Source organism: Microcaecilia unicolor, chromosome 11 (assembly GCF_901765095.1).
Source record: "Microcaecilia unicolor chromosome 11, aMicUni1.1, whole genome shotgun sequence".
Classification (NCBI taxonomy): Eukaryota; Metazoa; Chordata; class Amphibia; order Gymnophiona; family Siphonopidae; genus Microcaecilia; species Microcaecilia unicolor.
In genome coordinates this window covers 31,421,577-31,445,145 of record NC_044041.1, presented here as the reverse complement: position 1 = coordinate 31,445,145, position 23,569 = coordinate 31,421,577, and the positions used below count along the sequence as shown (strand labels likewise).

Here is a 23,569-nt window from a genome sequence, read left to right as displayed (position 1 = left end):
TTTATCTAGGCCTTTTCTATGGGTTATTTAGCAGCAATGAGTCATAGATGGGTGGTTGGGTGGAAGGTTTGTAGAGAAGTCATATATTCTGCATGGCAATTTATTATAGTTCTATTATGAGGTCAGTTTTCAAAAGCTGCTTACCTGGGTAGAAGGGCTGTTTGAACATTTTTATCTATCTGGATTGTAATATAAGATGCTCTTTTCTTGCTCTCTTGCTTGTTGGATTTTGGTAGGAAAGGGGACCATCTCAGCAATGGATATCTTCATTCAGCCAGTATCTAATAGGCACATTGATGGCAGCCTCTGACTGGCTGAGGCCTCAATTATGATGTTTAATTACCTTTATACTTCAGTTGCTGTAGTTAGCTAAGATGCATTTCAGTGTAAGGCAATATGTTCAGCTTGAAGCTAAGGAAACATCAGAATCTGTAATAAATCCCAAGGAGATGAATAGAGAGAACTCTGGAGTCTGGTGAGGCCTAGTAGGGCAAAGGAGCAGGAACAACATCTGGGAGGAGAGAATGTAGAGGGGGTGGTTAGAATTGGGGTAAAGAGAATGACTTGCTGGGGTAATTTTATAACAATTTCTATAAAAATCCTTATGTGTACCTGTTTTATACCCGTTTTACAAAAGCAACATAGGTGCCTGTGTGCTTTTATAAGACAATAATCTCAAATAGTGCACAATTCTCTTCCAAGAATTTACATCTACATGTATTCTATTTACATGATTAAAGCATGCATTTGCATCACTCAATGCAGACTACGCTCAGGAACGCGTCAGTACATTCCATATAAAAGCAGGCATGCTCTTGTTGGTATATGTACTTCTATGCATACATATTGGAAAAACCAAAAGCACTTTCAAAAGATCAGCTCAGGATAAACCCTTGGTGGAACACTCCCTCTTCATGGGGCATTGTTTTGAGGATTTTTTTGTTGTTGTTCTGGCTATGTGGACATGCTTTATAAAATGATCCCTAAAGTGTTCAGCTCCTGAGACTGTATACCAGAGGAAATAGTATAACCAGACGATGTGTATGTACCCATGGGGACTGAGCAAACTTCTGTAAGTGGCTCTAAAAGATAATGAAAGTTAAGTTCAGTCAGTGTCTGGTTGGCAGTTCGGTTTCTAAATACATGTCTTGAAATCCTTTGTACGTGTGACAGAGATCCAAAGTAAAGGAAAGGATTTGAGAATAAGTTCCCACTCCCATACCCAAACCACAGACTGGACTATGTTATGAGAGAAGGAAGAACAGGGTGGATCATGTCCATAAATTTATTTTTGTGCGTATTGCTGTTCCAGTATAACAAAGGTAATCTCAGTAAAAATGAGAGTGCGCCAAGGTAAACAAAAATCAAATTGTTATAACTCCCCTTTCAGGTGTACGACCTCCATGCTAATAGATGTCAGTTTAACCTTAGAGTGAAGAAATAATGAATTTGGCCAGATAACATATAGAATGTTTTTGACTTTTCAGATGAAAGCTTGAGTCAACCAAAGGCATAAGAAATAGCAAACAGCAAAAAAAAAAGGTGTTTGGAGCTATTTATTGAATGGGAGATACTCCAGTAACTTGTGCCCCCACTGTGCCTGAAATATTAAGTAGTTACTATTTTATTCACAATGATTAATAAAACCCAAAAGAAATCAGATAAAAATAGTCTTTACTACAATCATACTACCAAAATTAATTTTTAATTTACTAATATATTTCATGCCCAAACCCTAGTACCATCAACTGGAAACCATCTACCATACTGTAATGACATAATTAGTATAAACCAGCCTGTAACGTGTTTTGCAGTTAGATTGCTCTTATTGATTATTTATTGATGCTACAAGCTGATTTACACAAATGATGCAATTACAGTATAGTAGATGGTTTCCAGTTGATGGTACTAGAGTTTGGGCATGAAATATATTAGTAAATTAAAAATTAATTTTGGTAGTATGATTGTAGTAAAGACTTTTTATCTGATTTCTTTTGGGTTTTATTAATCAGCTTACCTGTAGAAATTTGTTCCCACTTTGTTTGCAACAATTCTTGCCGGGTAATTTGCCCTCCATTGGGGATGGGCAGTAATGAATATACCCCCTTTTTCACTGTGTCACAAGGGCAATTTCTCCATGTGGATTACTTTTGCGCATACCATGACATCTGTGTAATGCCTTTGATTATCATCCTGCCTGTGACTTAAAAATGCAGATGATCATAAAAATAGCTTTGTTCTGTTTATAAAATAACAGGTTGCTTATAACTAGCGCTATTTATGGCTACGGTTACATGAGCTTTTGAGGCATTACAAGCTGCTTCTTTTGGTGTGCTGTGCTGAGACATAGAACTTAAAGTGGTAATTATTATTTTCTCCTCAAAATTTCAAATTACAGGATGCAGAGTGCTACTAAACAGCTTTGCGTCCACATTAGAGTACAGTGGTTTGGCCAGGTACTTTTTCCTTTTCTCTTTTACTCACTCAACACTAATGATAGAGTTCTACAGCCATGAGCTTTCATTCAGAACTGTTTGTGGATTTCTTCCTATTTTAATAGATGCATTCCCCCTCTGTTCTTAGTCTGATCATTGTGGCAATAGTCCTGAGGCTGCAAGCCATGCACCAGGGCTCCTCACTCAGCCCAATATCAGGCATTCTGAACCTGGCTACCAGGTGTTGCCAACAGCATTCTCAGTTAACCCAGTATATGAAAGACTTGATCTGGGAATCAAACTCAAGTCCCTCCATGTGGTAGGCCAGCCCTGGAGCACAGTGATAATATTCATAGCGGTAATATTCACAGCAGAGTTTTTCTTGAAGCTTTCCATGCTTAACAATGAGAGGTACTAATTTAGGGTATTATTCTTTGACTTCTTGTCTCTAGTTTGTGCTAATTCTCCTTTGGTTATCTCTCAGGATTACAGACGTGGCAAATGGGCAAACAGTAAGATACTATGAATGAGAAGGGACATTGATAGAAAACTGTATTTGTCTTTCACGTTGAAGGTGGTTCCATGGGCACCTCTCAGGAAAAGAGGCTGAAAAACTGTTGACAGAAAAGGGAAAACATGGAAGCTTTCTTGTACGGGAGAGTCAGAGCCAACCAGGGGACTTTGTTCTTTCAGTTCGCACAGGGGATGATAAGGGAGAAATCAACGAAGGGAAATCAAAAGTGACACACGTGATGATACGGTGCCAGGTAAAGCCAACAAACCAAGTTCTTTGTTGTGTTAGATGGCAAGTAAGTGTTCTTAAAGAACCACAAAGCACAGAATGCAATGTTTTCTGACCCAGTAGTTCCTTCTTCCTACTTTAAAAAAAAAAAAAAAAAAAAAAATATATATATATATATAAATAATTATTTTTTTACAGATCAGAGCAAGGTCTGGTAACTCTCACACCATAAAGCTTCATTTTCAGCTATATGAAAATTTTCCTTATTTTTATATCCTCTTCTTCTCCCCCCCCCCCCCCCCCCCCCCCACAAAAAAAAACCAAAAAAACATACCTAACCTGGTCATGACAGTGGGTGTTAGAGTCCTGAATCCAGCCACCAGTTATTACCTTGTTCTTCCATGAATGACAACATCCACAGCTGTTTGAGGGAGTGGAAACCCCAACTTTGGGGACCTTCCATGTGGCAGTGCCCAGCACTTGCCACCTGAGTCACTGAGTTGAATCAGGTTCCTTCCAATTCACATATAAGAGCATTTTTTCCCTTAACTGGCAGACATCAGTTTTATATACTTTTATGCAAAGTGTATGAAGCTGTGATAATTGCACAACATTTAACAGGAATCAATTAATTTGAGAGGACATGTCCAATTTATAGTGATTCAGAATGACTAGAGGGAAATTTAGTTAAAATAGGCTGTTCATTCCATATAATCATTATGTGCTAAATAAGTTACTTCCTTGTTGTTTAGACGTATGGGTATATGCTCTCCTTCCAGCAGTTGGAGACTGACACCACCCTATAAGTATCTTGTGCAGCCCTCTGCCAGCCAGTATTTTTTCAGTCTCTAGCAGGTGGTAGGTGAGCTCTCCTGTGCAGCCTGGATGTGGGGTGAGAAGGACAAATGAAGGGATGTTTGAGTAAGAAGAATTCTGTGGAACCCATGAGCAAAAGAGACTAGAAACTGCAGTGTTGTTTCAGTAGTTCTGGGGGTGCAACCCCTGGGTGGCCTCCCCCCCCCCCCACACACTCTCCTAGCATCTGCAGGAGGCTGGGTGCCTGTACCTTGGTCTCTCTCCCCCAATGCTTGAGCACCCATCTATCAGACAAGCATTTTTTTTAAAAATTGCAAATCCAGTTCCTTAAGTTGCGTACAGCTACACTAAGGATACTTGACCGGTGAAGGCCTAGTCAGCAGCAGGAGAGGTCCTCAGAAGAGGATCAAGTGCGGAGGGGTAAGGGGCTACAGTTGTCTGAGGTGCACAGTTCACATCTAGTAGGAAGTCAGTTCCCTGATTATGACAGCCCCAGCAGAGTGAAGTTGACTATTATATGTTCAGTGTGGCAGCCATCCATCCAGCATAGCTGTGGGTAGGCGTTGCTGCAGCTGCGAGGAAGGCTGTGCCAGGTTGGTTCCAGCAGGGCCGGTGTTAGGTGTGACAGTATGCATGTGGCACATGTGAACCATGGTCCTAGAGATTATTTAGATGTGGTAGAAGTAGAGGATTTGCGACAGTTTTCACCAAAATCCATTTTGCTTCCAGCAGCAGTACCAGCAGCTGGTAGAAGGGCCTCACTGAGTTGTATCTCATGGAGGTGCAGTTTTCTGCAGGGGTGGATGACTGAGAAGCTCTGGCGGCAGGATTCTTGAAAGACTTTTCCCCCAAATTTGTGTTTTTATTGCTTTAATAATTTTTTATGAAGAGAGGCTTGGTAGCAGGTGGCCGGAATGCAGGGGATCCAGGGGTTTCCTCTAAGGCCAGTCAGATGCCAGAAAAGAAGCCTAGGACCGCAAAGGAGGAGCATAATGTCTGTGGTGTCCGAAGGGTCTCTGGATCAAGCCAGAGGCTCTTCAGAGGACCAGGTGGTCTGGCAAGAGGGAGCTCCTTGCTGAGGAAGAGGTTTCTTTGGGGGATGTCTTAGTGGTGAAGATTTTTCACTGGGATCAACTACCCAATTTGATATGTTGCTCATGGCCCCCAAGATTTTGGAAGAGTGTGTGAAAGGATAGCAAAGAATCAAAGGATCCTTTTTTAAAGGGAATTAAGAAGTCTTCTAGGGAATTCCATATACATAGGGCTGTCAAGGAGATGATTGTGGCCAAATGGGACATCACAGACGCAAGGTTTAAGATGGGACTTTCCATGACTAGGTTTTATCCTATCTACTTGGAAGAAAAGAAGAGCTGCACTTGCCAAAGGTGGATGCACTTATGTTGGCCATTACTAAGAAACCAGACTCCTGGAGTGTCCTAGTGTATTTAGTTGGGCACTGGCCACTAGGAGACTCATGAAGAGTCTATCAGGTACTTTATAGGCTGGGGAAAGTGAGTGACATGCAAAAGTTCTGTTTCTTAGCTAGGGGGTCACAGAGGAGGCCAGAAGTTGGGTCCAGTGTTTGCCTGGCTCCTCGAAGTGCACAGTGACTTACAATGCAGTTGATTATATTTAGCTTTAAAGAAATAGCTTCATTCTCTTATAAGGCAACTATTCTTAAGTTGATTATGGCTAGGTTTATTTATGGTTAGGGATCACTTGTGTCCCTGTAGGTTGTGAGACTAGAATAAAGATGATGTTACATGAGCTTTGAAACATCATAGGTGCTGCATCTTTGGTTATTCTGTGTTGAGATGCAGACGAACCTTTTATAAAGTGTTTATATTATATTATTGGTGAGATTTTGGAGGACCACGCTCTCAAGTGTTTTTGGGTAACGTCATAGCAATGGCATATGTAAATTGACAGGGAGGCACTCTTAGTTGGCAAGTATTGGAGGAAGTGAGCAGACTGCCTGGGTGGAGCATCATTTTCTGGATCTGTCTGAAGTGCATGTGGCAGGAGTGGAGAACATCTTGGTGGACTTCCTAAGCAGAAATACCTAGACCCTGAGGAATGGAGTTTGTCAGAGGTGGTCTTCACGTGCATTGTGAGGTGGTGTGGAAGTCCATCTATGAATCTCATGGCCACGGCCAAGAGCTCAGTTCTTCAGTCACAGGCGAGAGTGGCAGTTGGTGGGTATAGATGCACTGAATCAGCGATGGTTGCAGGACAGTCTTCTATACATGTTTCCACCTTGGCCGTTGCTGGACAGCTCTTCAAAGGATTAAGAGCAACCCCGGGAGGGAGTGTCAAGTAGCTCTGGATTGGTATTGGAAACCTTTGTACAAGTATCTGATGAGGTTGAACGTCAGGGACTTCCTAGACCTATGCAGCGAGGAGGCTGTGTTGGCTGGTTCAGATGCAAGACCTGTCTCTGTTTTGTCTTAATGGCCTTGCTATTGAGAGGAAGAGGTTTCGCAAATGAGGATATTCCTTTTGGATCATTGCCACCCTTTTGCATTCCAGAAAGACTTCAACTTACTTAGTGTAGATCTGTGTATGGTGGATTTTACAGGCATAGTGTTAATTCTGGCAGATGGTCCCTTTGCAGTTGTCCATTCTAGAGAATCTGTTTTTTCTTTCTTTTTTTTTTATTGTTGCAGGATGGCATGGATAAGGGGTTGGCCTTGCCTCCCAGAAGATGCAGGTGTTGGGGCTTGGTGCAGAGGAGATCCTTGTGGTCGTATCCAGATGTGGTACAATTTTTTTATGAGGGGCTTGAAGCTGTCGTGGCTCTTGAGGCATCCGGTTGTACCCCCATGGAACTTGAACTTGGTTATTTTGGCTCTAGCGTGAGCACCCTTTGAGTGCGTTAAGGAGAATGTGAAGAATGTCACATTGAAGGCGGTATTTCTGGTGGCTATATGTTCAGCTAGGAGAATTTCAGTGTTGCAGGTGTTGTCAGGAACCATTTTTTGGTCCTCTCACAGGAAAAATGTAGTTCCATTCCCTTCCTGCCCAACACTGATTGATGGGAGATGAAGATAGAATTGATCTTCTTGACAGTTATTTGAAAATCAGGAGGTGAGATTATGCAAGAAAGCATAATGGGATGGTGAAGACCCATGGAAAGCTATACTGCATTGGAGGAACACACAAACAAAAGGGCAAGGATAGAAGCCCAGCACAGTGTCTGAGGTCAAGGAGACCGAAGACATCTCTGTCAATAACCAGTAAGTTACTTGCCTCTTGTGTTGGTTTTCTTATTACACCTTGTATCACACAGGGTTCAAGAGATTTGCATGATTTGAATATTAGGGACTTCCTGTAGTCCGCATGAACCATTGGCATTTGGATACCTGCGTGCAAAAGGTCACACCATTCTTATGTCTAGTAGACATTGAAAGAACTCCATCATCATAATCATGTGGACCTGCGAGTGGCTAAGCAACCAATTTCACAAGGGCCGCACACACATCAGTTAATAGATTGGTTAAGCATGCCCCCATGCTTCAGTACGTTCCCAAGTACAGAGAGCACAGGACCTGCAGGAAGGGCAGTGATGAGAATCCTGAGCCAGTGGGCACACCTGTCAGAAGTACCAAGTTTGCCTGCCATGCTTATCAGCAGCACAGTGATACCAGGCAGGAACCAGCATTTGCATGTGCAGAAGAGCCCTGCACTCAAAGCCACCTCAACTTGATCTGTAAGACATATATCATAGAAAGTTGTGTATAGCTCAAAGATTTAAAAAAAAAAAAAAAGGGAGATGTTACAGATTTGAATTTTATGCTGATGCCACCTAGTGGCTCATTGTTTTCCTGTTTCCTGTTTGTTGTCGCCTTTAACCTTTAGCTGTAATACAGCATGGTTTTATTTATTTATTTAATACATTTATACCTCCACATTTTCCCACTAGTTGTAGGCTCAGTGTGGCTTACACATAACCGTAGGGTAGGCTACAGTTCAGAAAGTATAAATGAACAATGTAATAGTAGGTTATTAAGCGTATAGGTATCATATAAAACAACAGAGATAACAAAAGGTATTACAGGGTAATACAAGATAATAAGGTCCATGGATTTTACTGAAAACAGAAAAAATTAAGATTAGGTTGAGTCTGGAAGGTATGCCTTTTTGAGCATGGTGGTCTTCAATAATTAAGATTAGGTTGAGTCTGGAAGGTATGCCTTTTTGAGCATGGTGGTCTTCAATACAGCCAGGAAACAACCTCACGAAACTCCAAAGAGTATCAAAGGAGTAGAAGATGACACAATGACTTCCACACATGGAGTAGCCACTTAAAATGTCTTTATTCAGGCACCAAGTTGAGACCCAACACAGGGCCCTGTTTCGGCAGTCACAACCGCCTGGTTTGGGGGTCACATAAAACACTCTTGATAGCTCAGCATTGTATGTGGTGCCTGGTGTTTCAGTTATATGTTCGCTGGCAGTTCTTTTGTGCCCGCCAAAACACTGCCCTCTGTCGTGTCTCATCTTGGTACCTGAATAAAGACTGTTAAAGTGGATACTCTGTGTGTGGAAACCATTGTGTCATCCTCTATTCCTTTGTGCTCCTGTTCACAGCTCCATTTAGTATATATATATATATATATATATATATATATATATATATATACATACTTTTTTTTTAACTCTGAAACAAAGGGCTGTGCACCAGGGTTCCTTCTGGGACCTAAATCCAACCTCTATGATGTCACCCTTGAATAATGACTAAATCCTGTACCAAGGGGAGTTGTGATTACAGAAGGTAGTGCTTCATTGATCAGTACAAATATGAATACATTGTACTTGTTGGAATGTAGAAGTGAACAAATTTATAGTATTGATTATTAACATATCCGTTTTGGATGTTGAATATTCTACAGAATTGCTCTCTGAGACTCATGTGTCACTTGGGGTTCTCACTTTTTTTCCCTCTCTTTTTCTTTGCAAGGATCTGAAATATGATGTTGGTGGAGGGGAGAAATTTGATTCTCTAACAGATCTTGTGGAACATTATAAAAAAAACCCAATGGTGGAAACATTGGGCACAGTACTTCAGTTGAAACAGGTAAGGGGAAGCAGTGTCTCAGCATAAGAATTGACTTGTTAAACATATTATTGTTGAGAATTAGTACTACTTTGTCTTCCATGTGCTTCAAAGGTGGTGTCCTTTGCATTTTAGAGATGATTTCCTCTCCAGCTACAACGGAATTGTGATTTTTGAGGAAAGTCTGTTCTAAAAAGTCTAGCATACTTTTTTCCTTGTACGTAGTTCTGATGTTCAGAAAAGCACTTTAGCAGCATTGATTTCTGATGCATAATCATTGAATTGAAATTTATACAAGTAAAGGGATCTGTAGTTTTCAAGCATTTTTAATAAGTGATAATATATAATTTTTGGCAAAATAATAGGTTAGGATTTTGAATAACAGAAAACTTGTTTATCTGTTGGATATACATTAACTCCCTTTTTTACACTTTCTGCTGACTTGATATTTAAAATGGTTTGCTGTTTGCCCTGTCTAGCCTCTGAATACAACCCGTATTAATGCAGCAGAGATTGAGAGCCGGGTGAGAGAACTCAGCAAATTGGCTGAGACCACAGACAAAGTAAAACAAGGCTTTTGGGAAGAATTTGAGGTAAGTTGGTCTAGTTAATATTTGTTGACATTTGAAAGGCAGCTGAAGCATCTCATGTTCTGTGTGAAAATATATGAATGAGGCTTTGTGAGACCCTTTTACTATTAAAAGAGTGGCCTTTTAGAAGAGGGTGGATTGGGGGTTGTAGAGTAGGATGCAGAATTGATGTACAACTTCACTTGTGTTGGTATCACTGTTTGGGTAGAGATGTGTACAAGTGAGGAATAAGAGTTGGGGTAGTAGGGGGGGGAGGGTTGGGGAAGGGGGGGGGGTTATAAAATTGTTTATGGCAAAAACTGTTTTTTTTGATTCAGCTGATCGTTCAGAGCCACTGTTATAGCAGCGTTGTTTACATTATGTATGTTTCTGGTTCTTGTCGCTGTGACTGCTCAATAAAAAAGATTTAAACATAAAAGAGTGGCCTTGTGTTTTTATGATTATCCAATTGTCACTCTTACTATGTGGTACAACTTTTGTCATAATTTCTAATCCCCTACTCTTTTTTTGCATGTACCAGATTCTCTCAGTAGAACGTTTTGGTAATCCCTACCTTTCTTCACATTAGGTTGGATGTAATTGGAATAAAGATGGGATGGAAAATTTGATAGACATTTAAATACCTCTATGGTATAAATGCATAGAGTCATCTGAAAGGAAGCTCTGGAATAAGGGGACATAGGTTGAAGATGAAGGGGGATGGATTCAGTAGTAATCTAAGGAAATACTTCTTTACGTAAAGAACAGTCTTCCAGTAGAGATGAAGAATGTATCTGCGTTTAAGAAGACTGGGGACAAGCGCAAAGGATCTCTAAGGGAGAAGAAAAGATAGTATGGATAAGCCATATAAGCTGTCAGTTCCTATGTCGCTCCATCTTTAGTGTTACTGGTCCCACTCTCTCCTATTACATTTAAGATTAGAAACTTATTTCCAGAAGTTTAAAAAATTGTCTCAAAGCATACTTTTTTTTTTTTTACTTTATTTTGTAGGCTTTCCATTTTGAGTCACTTCTTAGGATTTGAGTTAGTGGCGACCCTGGGCTTTAAAATCAACAGTAGGAAAGCATTATTGCTGATCTTCCTAAGTTGTATTTCTCCTTTATCTTTTTTTTTCTGTCTGTACTAGTATATGTTGTACCAATAATTAGACACCTTTGTAAACTGCCTAGATGGGTTTACCTTTGGACGGTATATCAAATAAATGTTAAACTTGAAACTAGAAGTTAACATAGTAGACGATGGCTGCAAAAGGCCAGTTGGCCTACCTAGTCAACCCAAATAGGATTCACTCCTGAATATTTCCCATGCGTCAGTTTATGCCAGCTTCTCTTCTTCTATAGGCTTTTGTCATATTCTTCTTTGATTCCCATAAGTCCAACATTTAGCCCCCTGCCCCCCCCCCCACATTCTCCAATAATCCAAACATCCATCAAGACCTTTGAGGCTGCTGTCCTAACACCTGGCGCCCCCACTCGTTGGTGATTGTCTGCTAACCACAGTTGCTCTACGCAGCCTTCTTAGTCATCTTGAAAGCCTGATGTGGCCATACCACTGCAGCTAGGGTTGTAACAGAAGCGGTACAGCTTCTTTCTCATGTCTAGACCAAAATAGGAGAGTCAAATGAGTCAAAATTGTTAAATGAAAAATAACTGGCAAGATCAACTTTAATCCCATGTAATAATTTTCTTATTTTGTAAAGAAAAATATGCCCTGATTGGTGTGTGTGTTTTGAGCTCCTGAAAGGTGCATTGGGGAGCCAGCACATAAAGCATTTTTTTTTTTTAATTTTGCAACGTGGTCTCTCCTCTTTCCTTTCCTTGCTCTTCCCATTTGCTGTGAATATAGAGCCTCTTCCTCTTCTGCCCTCAGCCTTCACCCCCTCCCTCCAATGAGTCCAGTGCCTCTATTTCACCAGCCCCCTCCCCTGGTCATCAAACCTTATATCTTCACTAGCAGCGGCAGCCATAATGAACTGCCTGGGCCGACCTCGATCCTTTCCTCTGCCGTGTCCTGCCCTCTGCTGCAACTTCATGTTTATGTGCAGGTGGGATGCTGTAGAGGAAAAGTTACATATTGGCCCAGGAAATTCATTATGGCTGTTGCAGCTGGCGAAGACAGCTTGATGACAGGATGATGGGGCTGGTGAAGAAGAGGCAGTGGAGTTGCGGGGGAGTGGGGGAGCCTGAGGGCAGAAGAGGGTGAGGTGCTGGAGTCGTTATGGGGGGGGGGGGTGCTAAGGGAAGGAGAGGGAGAGGTGCAGCAGTTGCAGGGGGTCTAAGACCAGAAGAGGGCAGAGATGCTGGAATTGCGAGTGTGGGATGGTGGCGGCTCAGGGCAGAAGAGGTGGTGGTGGGGCTGAGGGAAGATAAGGGAGAGAGAAGCTGCCTCGTGTGGGAGCTGAGGGGAGAGATGCTGGCACTGGACCCCCCTAACGGAAGTAGGGAGGGAGAGGTTCTGGACATGTAGGGAAGAGGTACAGGAGAGATGCTGGACTTGGGGGGGGGAGGATTAAGGGGACAAGGTAACTTCCATGTAAAAAATGTGCTAGTTATGATTTGTGCCTGTTGCTGGGGGGGGGGGGGGGGGGAAGATAGGGTATTTGTGAATGCAGAGCCTCTCCTCTCTTTACCAGCATGTGATGAGAGGAGAAAGAGTGCCGGTAGAAGAAGACAGGTGAAGAAAAGGATATGAAAGGAGGTGGAGACGTGATGAGAGAAGGAGTGCCGATAAAGGAAGGGAAGCGTTCAGTGTGCTCTTGGAACCCAATGTGAGCAACCTATGAAAATTTCAGGTGTTTTCAACACAGATTTTCTTAGAGTCCCTCCGGACCAGCCCAGAATGTGACTGGCATGCCTTCCAGCAGGTGCAGACTGAGAACTTAGACTCTAGAGAGAGCCAATAAGAGCCCTGCCAGCTAGAGACAGATTCAGTATTCTCAGTCTCCAGCAGGTGGAAGATGGTGAGCCCGTCAGTCTCCTTATTTAATGCTTTCTCTTTCTTTTTTTCTTGATTGATTTAGCTGATATCAAAAAATATATATAGTTGTGTTTTATGGTTCTTCTTCTGTGCATCTGGTGTTTTCCTGGTTGTGGAGGCTGAGGCCCGTGGGTCTCTTTCAGCTTTGGGGGGTGTCATACTTGGGTGGCCGGCTCCCTCTCCCCAAGTCCTCCCTAGTGTCAGCGAGATGCTCTGGTTATTCTTTCAATTATAATTGCCTCAGTTTCTTCTGGGGAAGAGCTGTTCAAGGCAGGGAGAGGCAGCCACGTAAAAAAAAAAAAAATCGAACAGCTGTTTATGTGAGGTGCAAGCGAGTAAGGCAGCTTCCTTTCCTCTGTTTGTGGCAGCTAGCCTCGGTTGTTACATTGACAGATTCAGCGTTTCAGGAGTTACCGTTTTTAAAAGAAACATAACTGACTTAAAAGAGGAACAAAACAAAAGAGGTCGTGCTGGTGCCTCTTAATGTCATGTCGGAAAAACTCTGCCACTGCGGATTGTCAGCAGTGAGATTTAGGAGTGAGTGAGTGCTGTAAATATTGCACTGCTTCAGAAATTTTACTGGAGACAGGTCCCGCTGTTTCAGTCTCGGCGGTGGTCTTGGGAGGTATGGATTTGGGCTTTTATAAAGATAAGCCGACGGCTCCGGTTTTGGCGGGAAATGCCGCCATTTTCTCTGCTCCGTCAGGGTTAGCAGAGCAGTCTGTTTCTCTGCCCATTCTTTTGGCACAGCAGCCTGTTCTACCTGCAGGGTCAAAAGGGGGTTTCCCTCCTGAATTCGTCCTGCAAATGTTCAAGGCTTTTCTCCTATAAAAATTAGACCCTCCTTCAACTTCTTTGAGAAGGTCTATAGCAGGTCCGATGGTCTCTGCTAAGCATCCTGGGATATGGATGAGGATGTGGGTTCTGAGCCAGACCAGAACATGCTCTCTCTCGAGGGACAAGATTTTTTTTAAGTGAAGAACATGTAGCTGATGACTCTAGTCAGGTAGACTTAGGTCCTGACTTTCTCCTCCTGGGGGAGTATCTTTTGGTGGTTAGAATTTTCCACAAAGAGGATTTACAGGAGCTAATCTCTTTCGTTTCCACTACTTTACGTTTTGAGGAAGAGGAGTCTCCTGTTGTAGAAGGACGGAAGGTGGATCTTCTAGTGAAGAGCATTTAAAGGCCAGGTAAGACCTTTCCTATGCACCAGGATATCAGAGACATCATTCAGGATCAGTGGAATGTGCCATATTCCTCTTTTAGATCCACTAAGTCTATGATTCGTCTCTATCCGGTGCCGGATTCATTCAAATCTCTTCTGAAACCTCCGGTGTTGGAAGACTGGAGGAGAAAAACTGAGGGAAGGACTCTGTTTAAAATATGACAGGTACACTTGCCTCTGAAACTAGAAAGAAAGACCGCCCGGTTCAAGTATCAGAATTGAGGGGGGATGTGAGGAAAACTGTTTTTTGTTTGCTGTGTTGAACTGTGACCATTTGAGAACATCCCCAGCAAGGGAAAGGGGAGGGAAATGAAAGAGGCTGTATGAACTGCTCTGGGGCCTGAAGAGTGTTTCATTAGAAGACACAAAGTAAATGCTTCCGGTTGTGCTTGAATTAAAGGGAAGAGTATTATGTTGAATTGAGAAAAGAAAGACAAAATAAAAACTTTTTATAAGAACACTGGCTTTTGGGTGAGCATTTGTGAAAGGAACAAGAAGGAAATTGGACAAACAGAGGACTCCCTGGGGCTTGAGGCCAGATCGGAGAGACGTCCATTGAGGTGTGGGACCGAACAGTCGCTGTGCTTGGAAGGAAGCTAAGCAGGGTCAGCCCCAGTCGGGTCCTGGAAGGGTGACCCGGCTACAGTGGCAACATCATTAACTGGATAAAAAGCTTCATCACTACAAGATCCTACCAAGTCAAAGGGCCTACAAACATGCCATCTCCATGGCTATCGGAATGTGGAGTGCCACAGGGGTCTCCACTTTCTCCGATACCCTTCTGGCTAGGTTACACACTTTGTCACATTGGCAAAAGCATATTTATCATGACTTTTTGCAAAATGTGGTGATTGATTTCACTTTCATAGGCTGTCTTCGTGGTGGCCCATCCTTTGGGAATGTTGAAGGAAGAAATCGAATGGAAAATGATTTTGGTGTTTCTATGCATTTCCTACAGGGCCATGCCCTGCATAAACTGTGGATCACTACGATGAGTTTGTCCTCTCTGCAGGTTACAGTATGCATGTTGTATCTGTTATAGTAACATATTAACATATCAGATGTCGGCAGATGAAGACCTGCACAGTCCATGCAGTCTACCCACCAAGGTGTCTAGAGTTGTGTCAGACACACTGCACAGGTTCTACTTCTTCATGGTTAAACATTGGTACTCTATCTCTCCCTGCCAATTATAGGGCACAGACCATAGAAGTCTGCCCGGCGCTGGTCCTAATTTCCAAGTATGGGAGTTACTGCGTGGGATAAGCATAAAGGAATCCTGTGCTGAAGGAATGGATCCTCAGGAGCTTAGTCAAGATCGGGAGGCGGGGCTGGTGGTTGGGAGGCGGGGATAGTGCTGGGCAGACTTATACGGTCTGTGCCAGAGCCGTGGTGGGAAGCAGGGACTGGTGGTTGGGAGGCGGGGATAGTGCTGGACAGACTTGTACGGTCTGTGCCAGAGCCGGTGGTTGGGAGGCAGGGCTGGTGGTTGGGAGGTGAGAATAGTACTGGGCAGACTTATACGGTCTGTGGCAGAGCCGGTGGTTGGGAGGCGGGGCTGGTGGTTGGGAGGCGGGGATAGTGCTGGGCAGACTTATACGGTCTGTGCCCTGAAGAGCACAGGTACAAATCAAAGTAGGGTATACACAAAAAGCAGCAAATATGAGTTATCTTGTTGGGCAGAGTGGATGGACCATGCAGGTCTTTTTCTGCCGCCACCTACTATGTTATTGTTGAAGCCCACCTCAGCCTTGATCCTGATCCGTCTTTACCATTTACAGGACCCAGACTGTAGAAGTCTGTCTGGTATTGTCTTCCCAACCTTTGAAGCTGCCGTCAAAATTCACTCTAGCTATGAGGTCAGGTCTGACGGAAACGGTGAGGAAGGACGCGCCATGTATGACAGCCCTCTGTCCACTATCAGGGAGTTAGGCTACTTATTCTGCATATTTAAATGTTTTTTTTTTTCTCTGTCATTTTTGCTCTTTTGTTACATGCATAGTGTCTAGGATTATCTCTTATGTGTATCTGGCCAGTTCTGTGCATATATCGTCATGCTATAAAAATAACAATTTGTCGTACTGGCAGAAATGAATGTGTGTCACCGTTTCTTGGTGCTGCACTGCTGTGTATGCTCCAGCCCCACGGTAGCCATCAACACTTCAGTGTAATGATGGAAAATATTCATTCTACTTATGTATACTTTCACTGCAGAAGTACTTAATAAAGAACTGTCTTTGTTCACCATTAATTCATTCTACAGTTGCACCTCATTTACAGAGCTGACTGCTGAATTTTGTGGTTGGTGGCTTTTTAAAGGTTTGTTTAGTATTGCTGTAATGGTGAAAAAAATGCAGTTAAATAACTATAAAATTTAGTATTGCATATATTAAATTAGTCTAAGAAAGATATCGCCTACGACTTCCTTAGTGTGCAATTCGTTTGTTTGTTTTATGAAACCTAATGTCTGAGGTAGGGACAAGCTGGGTGTACTGACAATAGTGATGATATTGATGGCAGCCATGACAATTGTTGTATGTCCCATGGGCACTGGCAGCAACACGATATCCATTCTCATCCTGATTGTGTAAGGGATGAAGGTGGGTCATCTGCTGGAAGTAAGCAGATTTGAAAAGCAAAGTGCCCCAATCGTCTAATTGGGATGGGAGGGAGGAGAGGAAGCAAACAGCTAGAGGAGTGTAGTGTTGTCAATGGGTGTGATTGGAGTATAGAAGAGAGGGCTGGCAAATGATGGCCCTTGATGGAAGTATAGTTCTCTGTCACTGAGCTAAGGGTTGAAGGCGCAGAGACTGCTGTCCTGAGGCTGCTAGAAGCTGATATTACTGTGCCTGGAAATGCTAGTGACAACTGGGATTCCTTCTGAGAAGGATTGGGGACAGTATTTGTCATCTGTCAATGTGAATACAGATGGGAACACAGAAGGAGGGGAAGCATGACCTATGATCCAGCATGCTACTGTTTTTTGTGGGTGTAGTATGAAATGATGTTCATGCAACCAGCTGGCAACCTTACGTAGACAGACTTGCAGAGGTCCAAGATCAAGGTTTGTATTAGCGGTGTATTGAATAATAAAAATGCTGTCTGCATAAAAGTATGCACCAAAGCCTAAAGATTGAATTAGAACAGCGAGGGGACTGAGCAAAAGATTTTAAAAATTGGTGATAATCCCTCATGTGGGACCCCACATGAGGGATGATAATCCTGCTGATAATTTATCCTTCATGGCTACCTTAAACCAATGGTTTTGAAAAAAAGATGCAAAACAATTATAGAGACTGTGTTGTTTATACCAACAGAGGTGAGCCTTTGAAAGAGAAAAATGCTGTTAATGACATCAAAGGCAGAAAATAGGTTGAGTGATACTGGCTGTGATGAAGCCTTCCAGTTTACTGTAGATCTCACTTAGAAGAGCTGCCAAGACAGTTTCCGTACTGCAGCCCATTCTGAAACCCAGAATGTCAAGGGTGTAAGGCTAATACAGATTCAAGATGTGATCGTAACTGCTGGAAAACAGTATTTTCAATGATCTTTGCCAAAATTGGAATATTTGACATAAGGTGATAGTTGGGTGGAACAGAGGGATCTGCAGATTGTTTTTTTTTTTTTTTTGAAGGTTGGACATATTATCGCAGTCTTAAGAGAATCTGGGACAATTCCTTCAGCCAAACTTAGGAATCCAAGATGAAGGAATTGGATATAAAATGGTTGATGTAATATTTAAAACAGAGATAGATTTGGTCACAGCCTCCTCAGAGGGTATGTTGAAGGAAAACCACTGAGAACTTGGAGTTGGTGTTAGCCGAATAGGGTCACAGCTATCTACAATAGGAAACGATGATTGTAGGAAACTGAGCTTTGAAAGAAAAAATTGAGCTAGTGAATCAGCAGTAGGAACAGCAAATGAATCTGGTTCTAAATGTGGCTGTGTAAGGTCATTGAAAACTGAGAACAGTTTCTTATTAGAGTCCAATATATTCTGGATCAAGTTAGTGTGTAAATTCCTTCTGACATTTTGCAGTTGTGCTGTGTAATAATGCTGTTGGTTTTTGCAGGCAAGATAAGTGTCTGTTATTTTGTGTTTATGCCAGAGTCTTTCTGCTCTCCTCACTTGGCGCTTGAGGAGAATGAGGCCTTGGTGAAACCAAGGTTTATGGTTAGGATTGGGGAAGTTTTACAGAATGTAATGGGGCTACCTTGTCAATTTAAAATTAACATGGAGATGAGAATTCTATAATTGCAGTTATTGGTTAAGGGATAGGTTTGCAAAGTCACAGAAAAGAGGTCCAAGAAAGTTGGAAAGGAACTCTGATCAATAGAATGCAATTTCCTTCTCCACTGGCCTGGTCGGGGGGGGGGGGGGGGGTGAAGATGACAGATGTGCCAAGAGAGAGAGAGAAAAAAGGAGGAGATGATGGTCAGTCCATGAGATTGGGACTGTTCGAAACTTTCCAAGAGATGGAATTGTAATGAGATTGGAGATACTCTAGATTTAGTTATGTCCTGCAGAGTGCATTGGTTCACTAACAAACTGAGATAAGCTGAAGTCAGTGAGAAAGTTAAGAAAATGTAAAGATTGCAGGTCAGTTGAAAAATCAACATGAACATTGAAATCTGCCAATATAATCAAGTTACAAAACTTAACAATAGCATCTGCCAGAGTTTGATACACAAGATCCCATTCTGCCAAATTTAGAGAAGGGCAGTAGAGTAGAAGAACATGTATTTTAGGCCAGCCTTGTATATCTACTAATACTTATCAGGGCATGAAATGTTGGAACTCCTTGCCGAAGTCAATTAGGGGAAGGGGTCAGTGTGATTACATGATATTCCGTAAAATGTTAAAAACTTTCCTCTGGGAGCGTTTTAGATGCAGATGTTGATCTCCTTGCCTAGTCAGTTTTTCCTTACTGAATCTTTGTTTTCATTCTCTGTTGGATTTTTTAAAACTTTCTTTTTCTATTGCAATCTACTATGTATTATAGTCTGGTAGTATGTTTACTTTGCGTTCTTTATGATGTGATTTCACTGTTTTGTTAGTCACATTGAACTCAGGTTGCTGGGATAAAGTGGGATATAAATGTTATAAATAAACAATCCTAACCAGGGCTGGATTAAAACTGTGATGGCTTTTCCTGTATTAGTTTCTTCCCTACCTCCAACTCCACTTCCACTTCAAATTAATTTTCTTTGCCCTCCTTCTAATGGCTCCCCCCCACCACACACATCATACACATTTCACCTCTCCGGAAATATAAGGGACAATGCAAGGGCACTAGGTAGATACAAGCTTCAAATGGAGTGACTTAATGGTTAGAACTGGAGAGCTTCTGAGTGCCCCAGGTCTAGCAGGGAAATTTTAGGCTAGTCCTGGATTTCTGACAGCCCTATCCTGGTATATTATGGGACTTGAAGCACTGATTCAGTGAGTAGAATCAGGGACAACAAATAGCACACTGAATTGGGATGTCAGTTTAAAAACAGGGCTCCCCAAAAAGTCTTCCAGAAAAAAAACAGACACTGTGGTTATACTAACAACTGGAAAACAAAAAAAAAAATATTGTGAATGAACCATACAAGCATATAATGGTGTCATAAAACTTTAAAGAATAGCCAATCCACCGACTTTTTGGCATTGGCGCAATCGGGTACATCAATTACTGGTATGGGAAGCAAAAGAGGCTAAAGGGCACTGCAAAAGGAAAATTCGATTTCTTAAAATATGGGGATGCTACTTAGATAAAATGACCCAGAAAGGTCGAAGTCTCATTGTCAATACCTTATCATAGAATAATAGACAAGAACTACAATGTGTGGAGTACAACATCGGATAATTGGGGGGGAGGGGGGGGACTAGAGATAGGGATGAGGGGGAGGAGGGAGGGAGGAGGGGTCAGTGGGTGGGAGGGAAAGTAGGGGGAAAAAAAGGGGATCAATTATCTTAAAATTGTCAAATGTAAATGTTGTATTTAAAATAGAGCAATAAGAGAGACAAATTGTGTATACATTATGCTTGAAGTTTATATTGTATTGCCTTGATTTTCCATAATAAAAAAGTTGAAATATAAAACTTTAAAGAATAGAAGGAAAAGCCTCAGACCCCAGTCCGGAACCATGGATGTTCTCGCAGACTCCAAGTGGGAAAACCTCATAGAATCTGGGTGAAGGCTGGGGGGGGGGGGGAGGGCATGAGAGAGAGAAACAAAGAGGGTGAAAGAAATAGAGAGAAATGGTTGTGTTCTTTGAGCCAGTAGGAAAGGGTGAGAGAAAAGCCCAAAATGCATGCCATGATTAATCGCAATTAATTGCACGATTGATTATGATTGAAATTTGTAATCATTGCCCACCCCTAGTAATGAGCCATGAAGCCATTGTTCTTAAGACTAGGGTGATGGGGTTAACCTTTTTGATGAATTACATACAATTCAGCAGATATAAAGTAGGAGACGCAGCATTTAGCGCATGCTAGGCTTTAGTAAAAGGGCTCCTTAGGACCTGATGCTCAGAACTCCTGCTGTAAGCCAACAGCGCTGAAACTATACTGCCAGAACAGCGCAGAAAATAGCTTGCCAATGTGTAAACGAAATGGTATGCAAATTATATGCACGCTGTTAAAGCGAAAGCAAGGGGGGGGGGGGGACATGCACGGGCTTCCTTCTGCTTCAAAATTAAAGAAAAACCGGCAGTTTTAAAAGAATCATGAGAAATCCTCTCTAAACACCATAACGCCTGCTCTGAGCTGGTGTTATTTTTTCAGCGGTAAGGGTCGCTTTGTTTAGTGTGCTGTTCTCTGAAGGGAAGGGAATAGGAAACAACCTCATTAAAATCTGTTTGACTACATTAGCATGCTATTTGCGCTAATCTTTGGTGTGCTCGTTCTGTGCTAGAGCCTCTGAGGATTCTGCACTCACTAATGCGTGCGCTACTCTGGTGCTAATGGCCTCTAGCGCTTGCGTTTGCTTCTGAGCATTGGGGCCTTAATGACTAAGAAAACGGTAGCACAAACAATCAACCCTAGAGGTAATTTGCACAGGTCCACCCGGGACAAGTGGACTGATATCACGCCTTTATCAAATTGTAAATAGGCAGACCCCGAAATACACACTTCATTGGAAGAGCTGGCAGAGAGAGCTGGGCATGGAGCTAGAGGACGCGACTTGGGAGAGATTGGAGCGGGCTGTGGTGGGAGTGTCGTCTCATGTACCCTTTAAGGAGAATGCGGTGAAGGTGCTGTACCGATGGTACTTGACGCCTGAGCGTCTTCGCCGCATCTACCCCACAATGACGGGGTTGTGCTGGAGGGGTTGTGGCGTAAAGGGCACAGCGGGTCACATATGGTGGGCATGCAGGAAGGTTGGTGCCTATTGGAGGTCTGTGCGTAGCAGGCTGCAGAGATGGACGGGTAGCCAGATACCATGGAGCCCGGCCTTTTTTCTATTCTCTGGGGGTGCTGCGGGTAGGCCTCATACCCAGCAAATCTTCTTGAAGCAGGCTATTAGTGCCGCTAGAATTGTAATTGCAGCCCACTGGAAGCAGCCCACAACCCCTCCGATAAATCGGTGGATACAAAAATTGAGGCATGTTTGTGAGATGGAAAGATTGCTAGCGGAAAGGCGCAACCAGCTGTGTAGATGGCACCTGATCTGGGACCCTTTTATTCTTCATGTATAATCTGATTGACACCATAGATTAAGCTGCTGTTCGATTGGGGGGGAGGGAGGGAGGGGTGGGACGGGGGGGTCTCGAGAGGTCTGAGGGGGTGTAATGGGGGACAATTCAAAAATGATAAAGACTGAAGTATTCGTTTGGCTACTCTGAACAGTTTAATAGGTGTGTTAGTGTAGGAAGAGGCGTTCATTTGGTTTATAACTAGAGCGCCATTATGTTAATATTTGTTTGATGAAGCATTGGAATTGTGTGCTATTTCATTGATTATATCATGAATCGAATGATATGTCCTGTTTCACAATTTGTGTATTATTTACCAATAAAGACTTCATAAAAATTAAAAAAAAAAAAAAAAAAAAAAAGAAAACTGTAGCACAAACTGATTAATTCTAAATGCTTATGGAAAGCTAAATGGAGTCCATTTAGCTTTTCATAAACATTTAGATTTAATCAGACAGTTGTTGCTTATTGCCAAAGTTTGCATTGCACAGAAATGGAAAGATCCAGCATTGCCCTCCAAACGTTTCTGGTTAGATAAAGTTTGAAGAATTTCCGCATTGGAAAGAGTAGTCTGGCTACAGAAGCGCAAACCCTGGGATCCTATTTTCTTTGGGCCCCTCTTTTTCAGGCTCTTACACTCCTTTAACTTAGCCCATTGATGGCATCAACTGATAGGATTTGTGTATAAATTTTTCTTTTACTGCACATTATATGTTTTATAACATATACCTGTATTGTTTTGTGGATTATGCTTCCCTTCCTGACCACCTGGTTCTCTTACTTGGAGTATATTTCTTCTATCTGCTCTTTCTTTTGTTTTGTTTTTTTTAAACTCTTTTTTATTATTATAATTTTATCATACATTGCAATGACACTTCACATTACAGCTTGCCACATTAACATCTTAATCCAAAACTAACCCTTCCCATTCCATCCTCCCATCCAACCCTCCCCCCCCGTATCATGGTGGTGCTATTTGCTGTTCCTGATATTGTTCATAAGGTTGCCACAGTTTGCCAAAGGCTCCCACTCGCCCTCTTCTGATGGCTGTCAATTTAGCCATTTGATACATACTGTCCAGTCTCTGCAGCACTCTTTGTATATCCGGAGGCTGTTGCTGTTTCCAGTTTCTGGCTATTGTTATTTTGGCTACAACCAGATACTGCGTCACTAGCCTATGCTGCAGACCTGTCGTTGATGCCGGCTTGAGGTGTAGCAAACAATTTTCTGGCTTGCAGGGATAGGGCTGCTGAATCACTTTAGTTATCAGTGAGGTAACTGCCCTCCAGTAGTCTGTTATTTTGGGGCAGTCCCACCAAATGTGCATAAATGTTCACCTTGCTCCACAAGTCCGCCAGCATTCTGCTGATACCTCTGGGTAAATGCGATGCAGTCTCTCTGGTGTATAATACCACCAGTAGTAGATTTTATAGCCATTCTCAATTGCACTCTGAGCCAGAGATGGTTTGAAGAGATAACAATACCCTCTCTTCCAGCTCTACTACTACTACTACTATTTAGCATTTCTATAGCGCTACAAGGCGTACGCAGCGCTGCACAAACATAGAAGAAAGACAGTCCCTGCTCAAAGAGCCATGTAATAAAAGTGAGCCAAGTATAGGACAATCAAGCCATTGTGACATCACTGATGAGGTTGGCTCTTATTGGTGGACTGAGGCATTATGACATCACAATATTAGCTCTGGTTACAAGAGACTACTATTACTACTATTTATCACTTCTATAGCGCTACAAGGCATACGCAGTGCTGCACAAACATAGAAGAAAGACAGTCCCTGCTCAAAGAGCTTACAATCTAATAGGTTTCTAAGCTCTCTTTAGGTATTGTGGTTTGTAGGGCTGCCTCCCATCTATTAACATAAACTGTCTGAGGGTCAGCGCAACTTAACAAGGCTAGGTAAAGACGTGATATACTTCCTCTACCCCCTCCCTTTCCTAACGCAATTTCCAGAGCTGTCTCCCCCAATTCCAATTCCTCTCGTGCCTTACTAAGCATATAGCTACGAATACAACAGTAAAATA

General features: G+C 42.4%; 1 protein-coding gene across 1 annotated transcript in view; it reads left to right on the top strand.

Annotated features, from left to right (window-relative positions):
- LOC115479556 (tyrosine-protein phosphatase non-receptor type 11-like) overlaps positions 1–23,569 on the top strand; it is a 78,525-nt gene that overhangs the window by 13,800 nt on the left and 41,156 nt on the right. Inside the window, 3 exon segments of the mRNA XM_030217526.1 lie at positions 3,010–3,202; positions 8,954–9,070; positions 9,529–9,642. Coding sequence (XP_030073386.1) covers positions 3,010–3,202; positions 8,954–9,070; positions 9,529–9,642 — 424 coding nt within the window.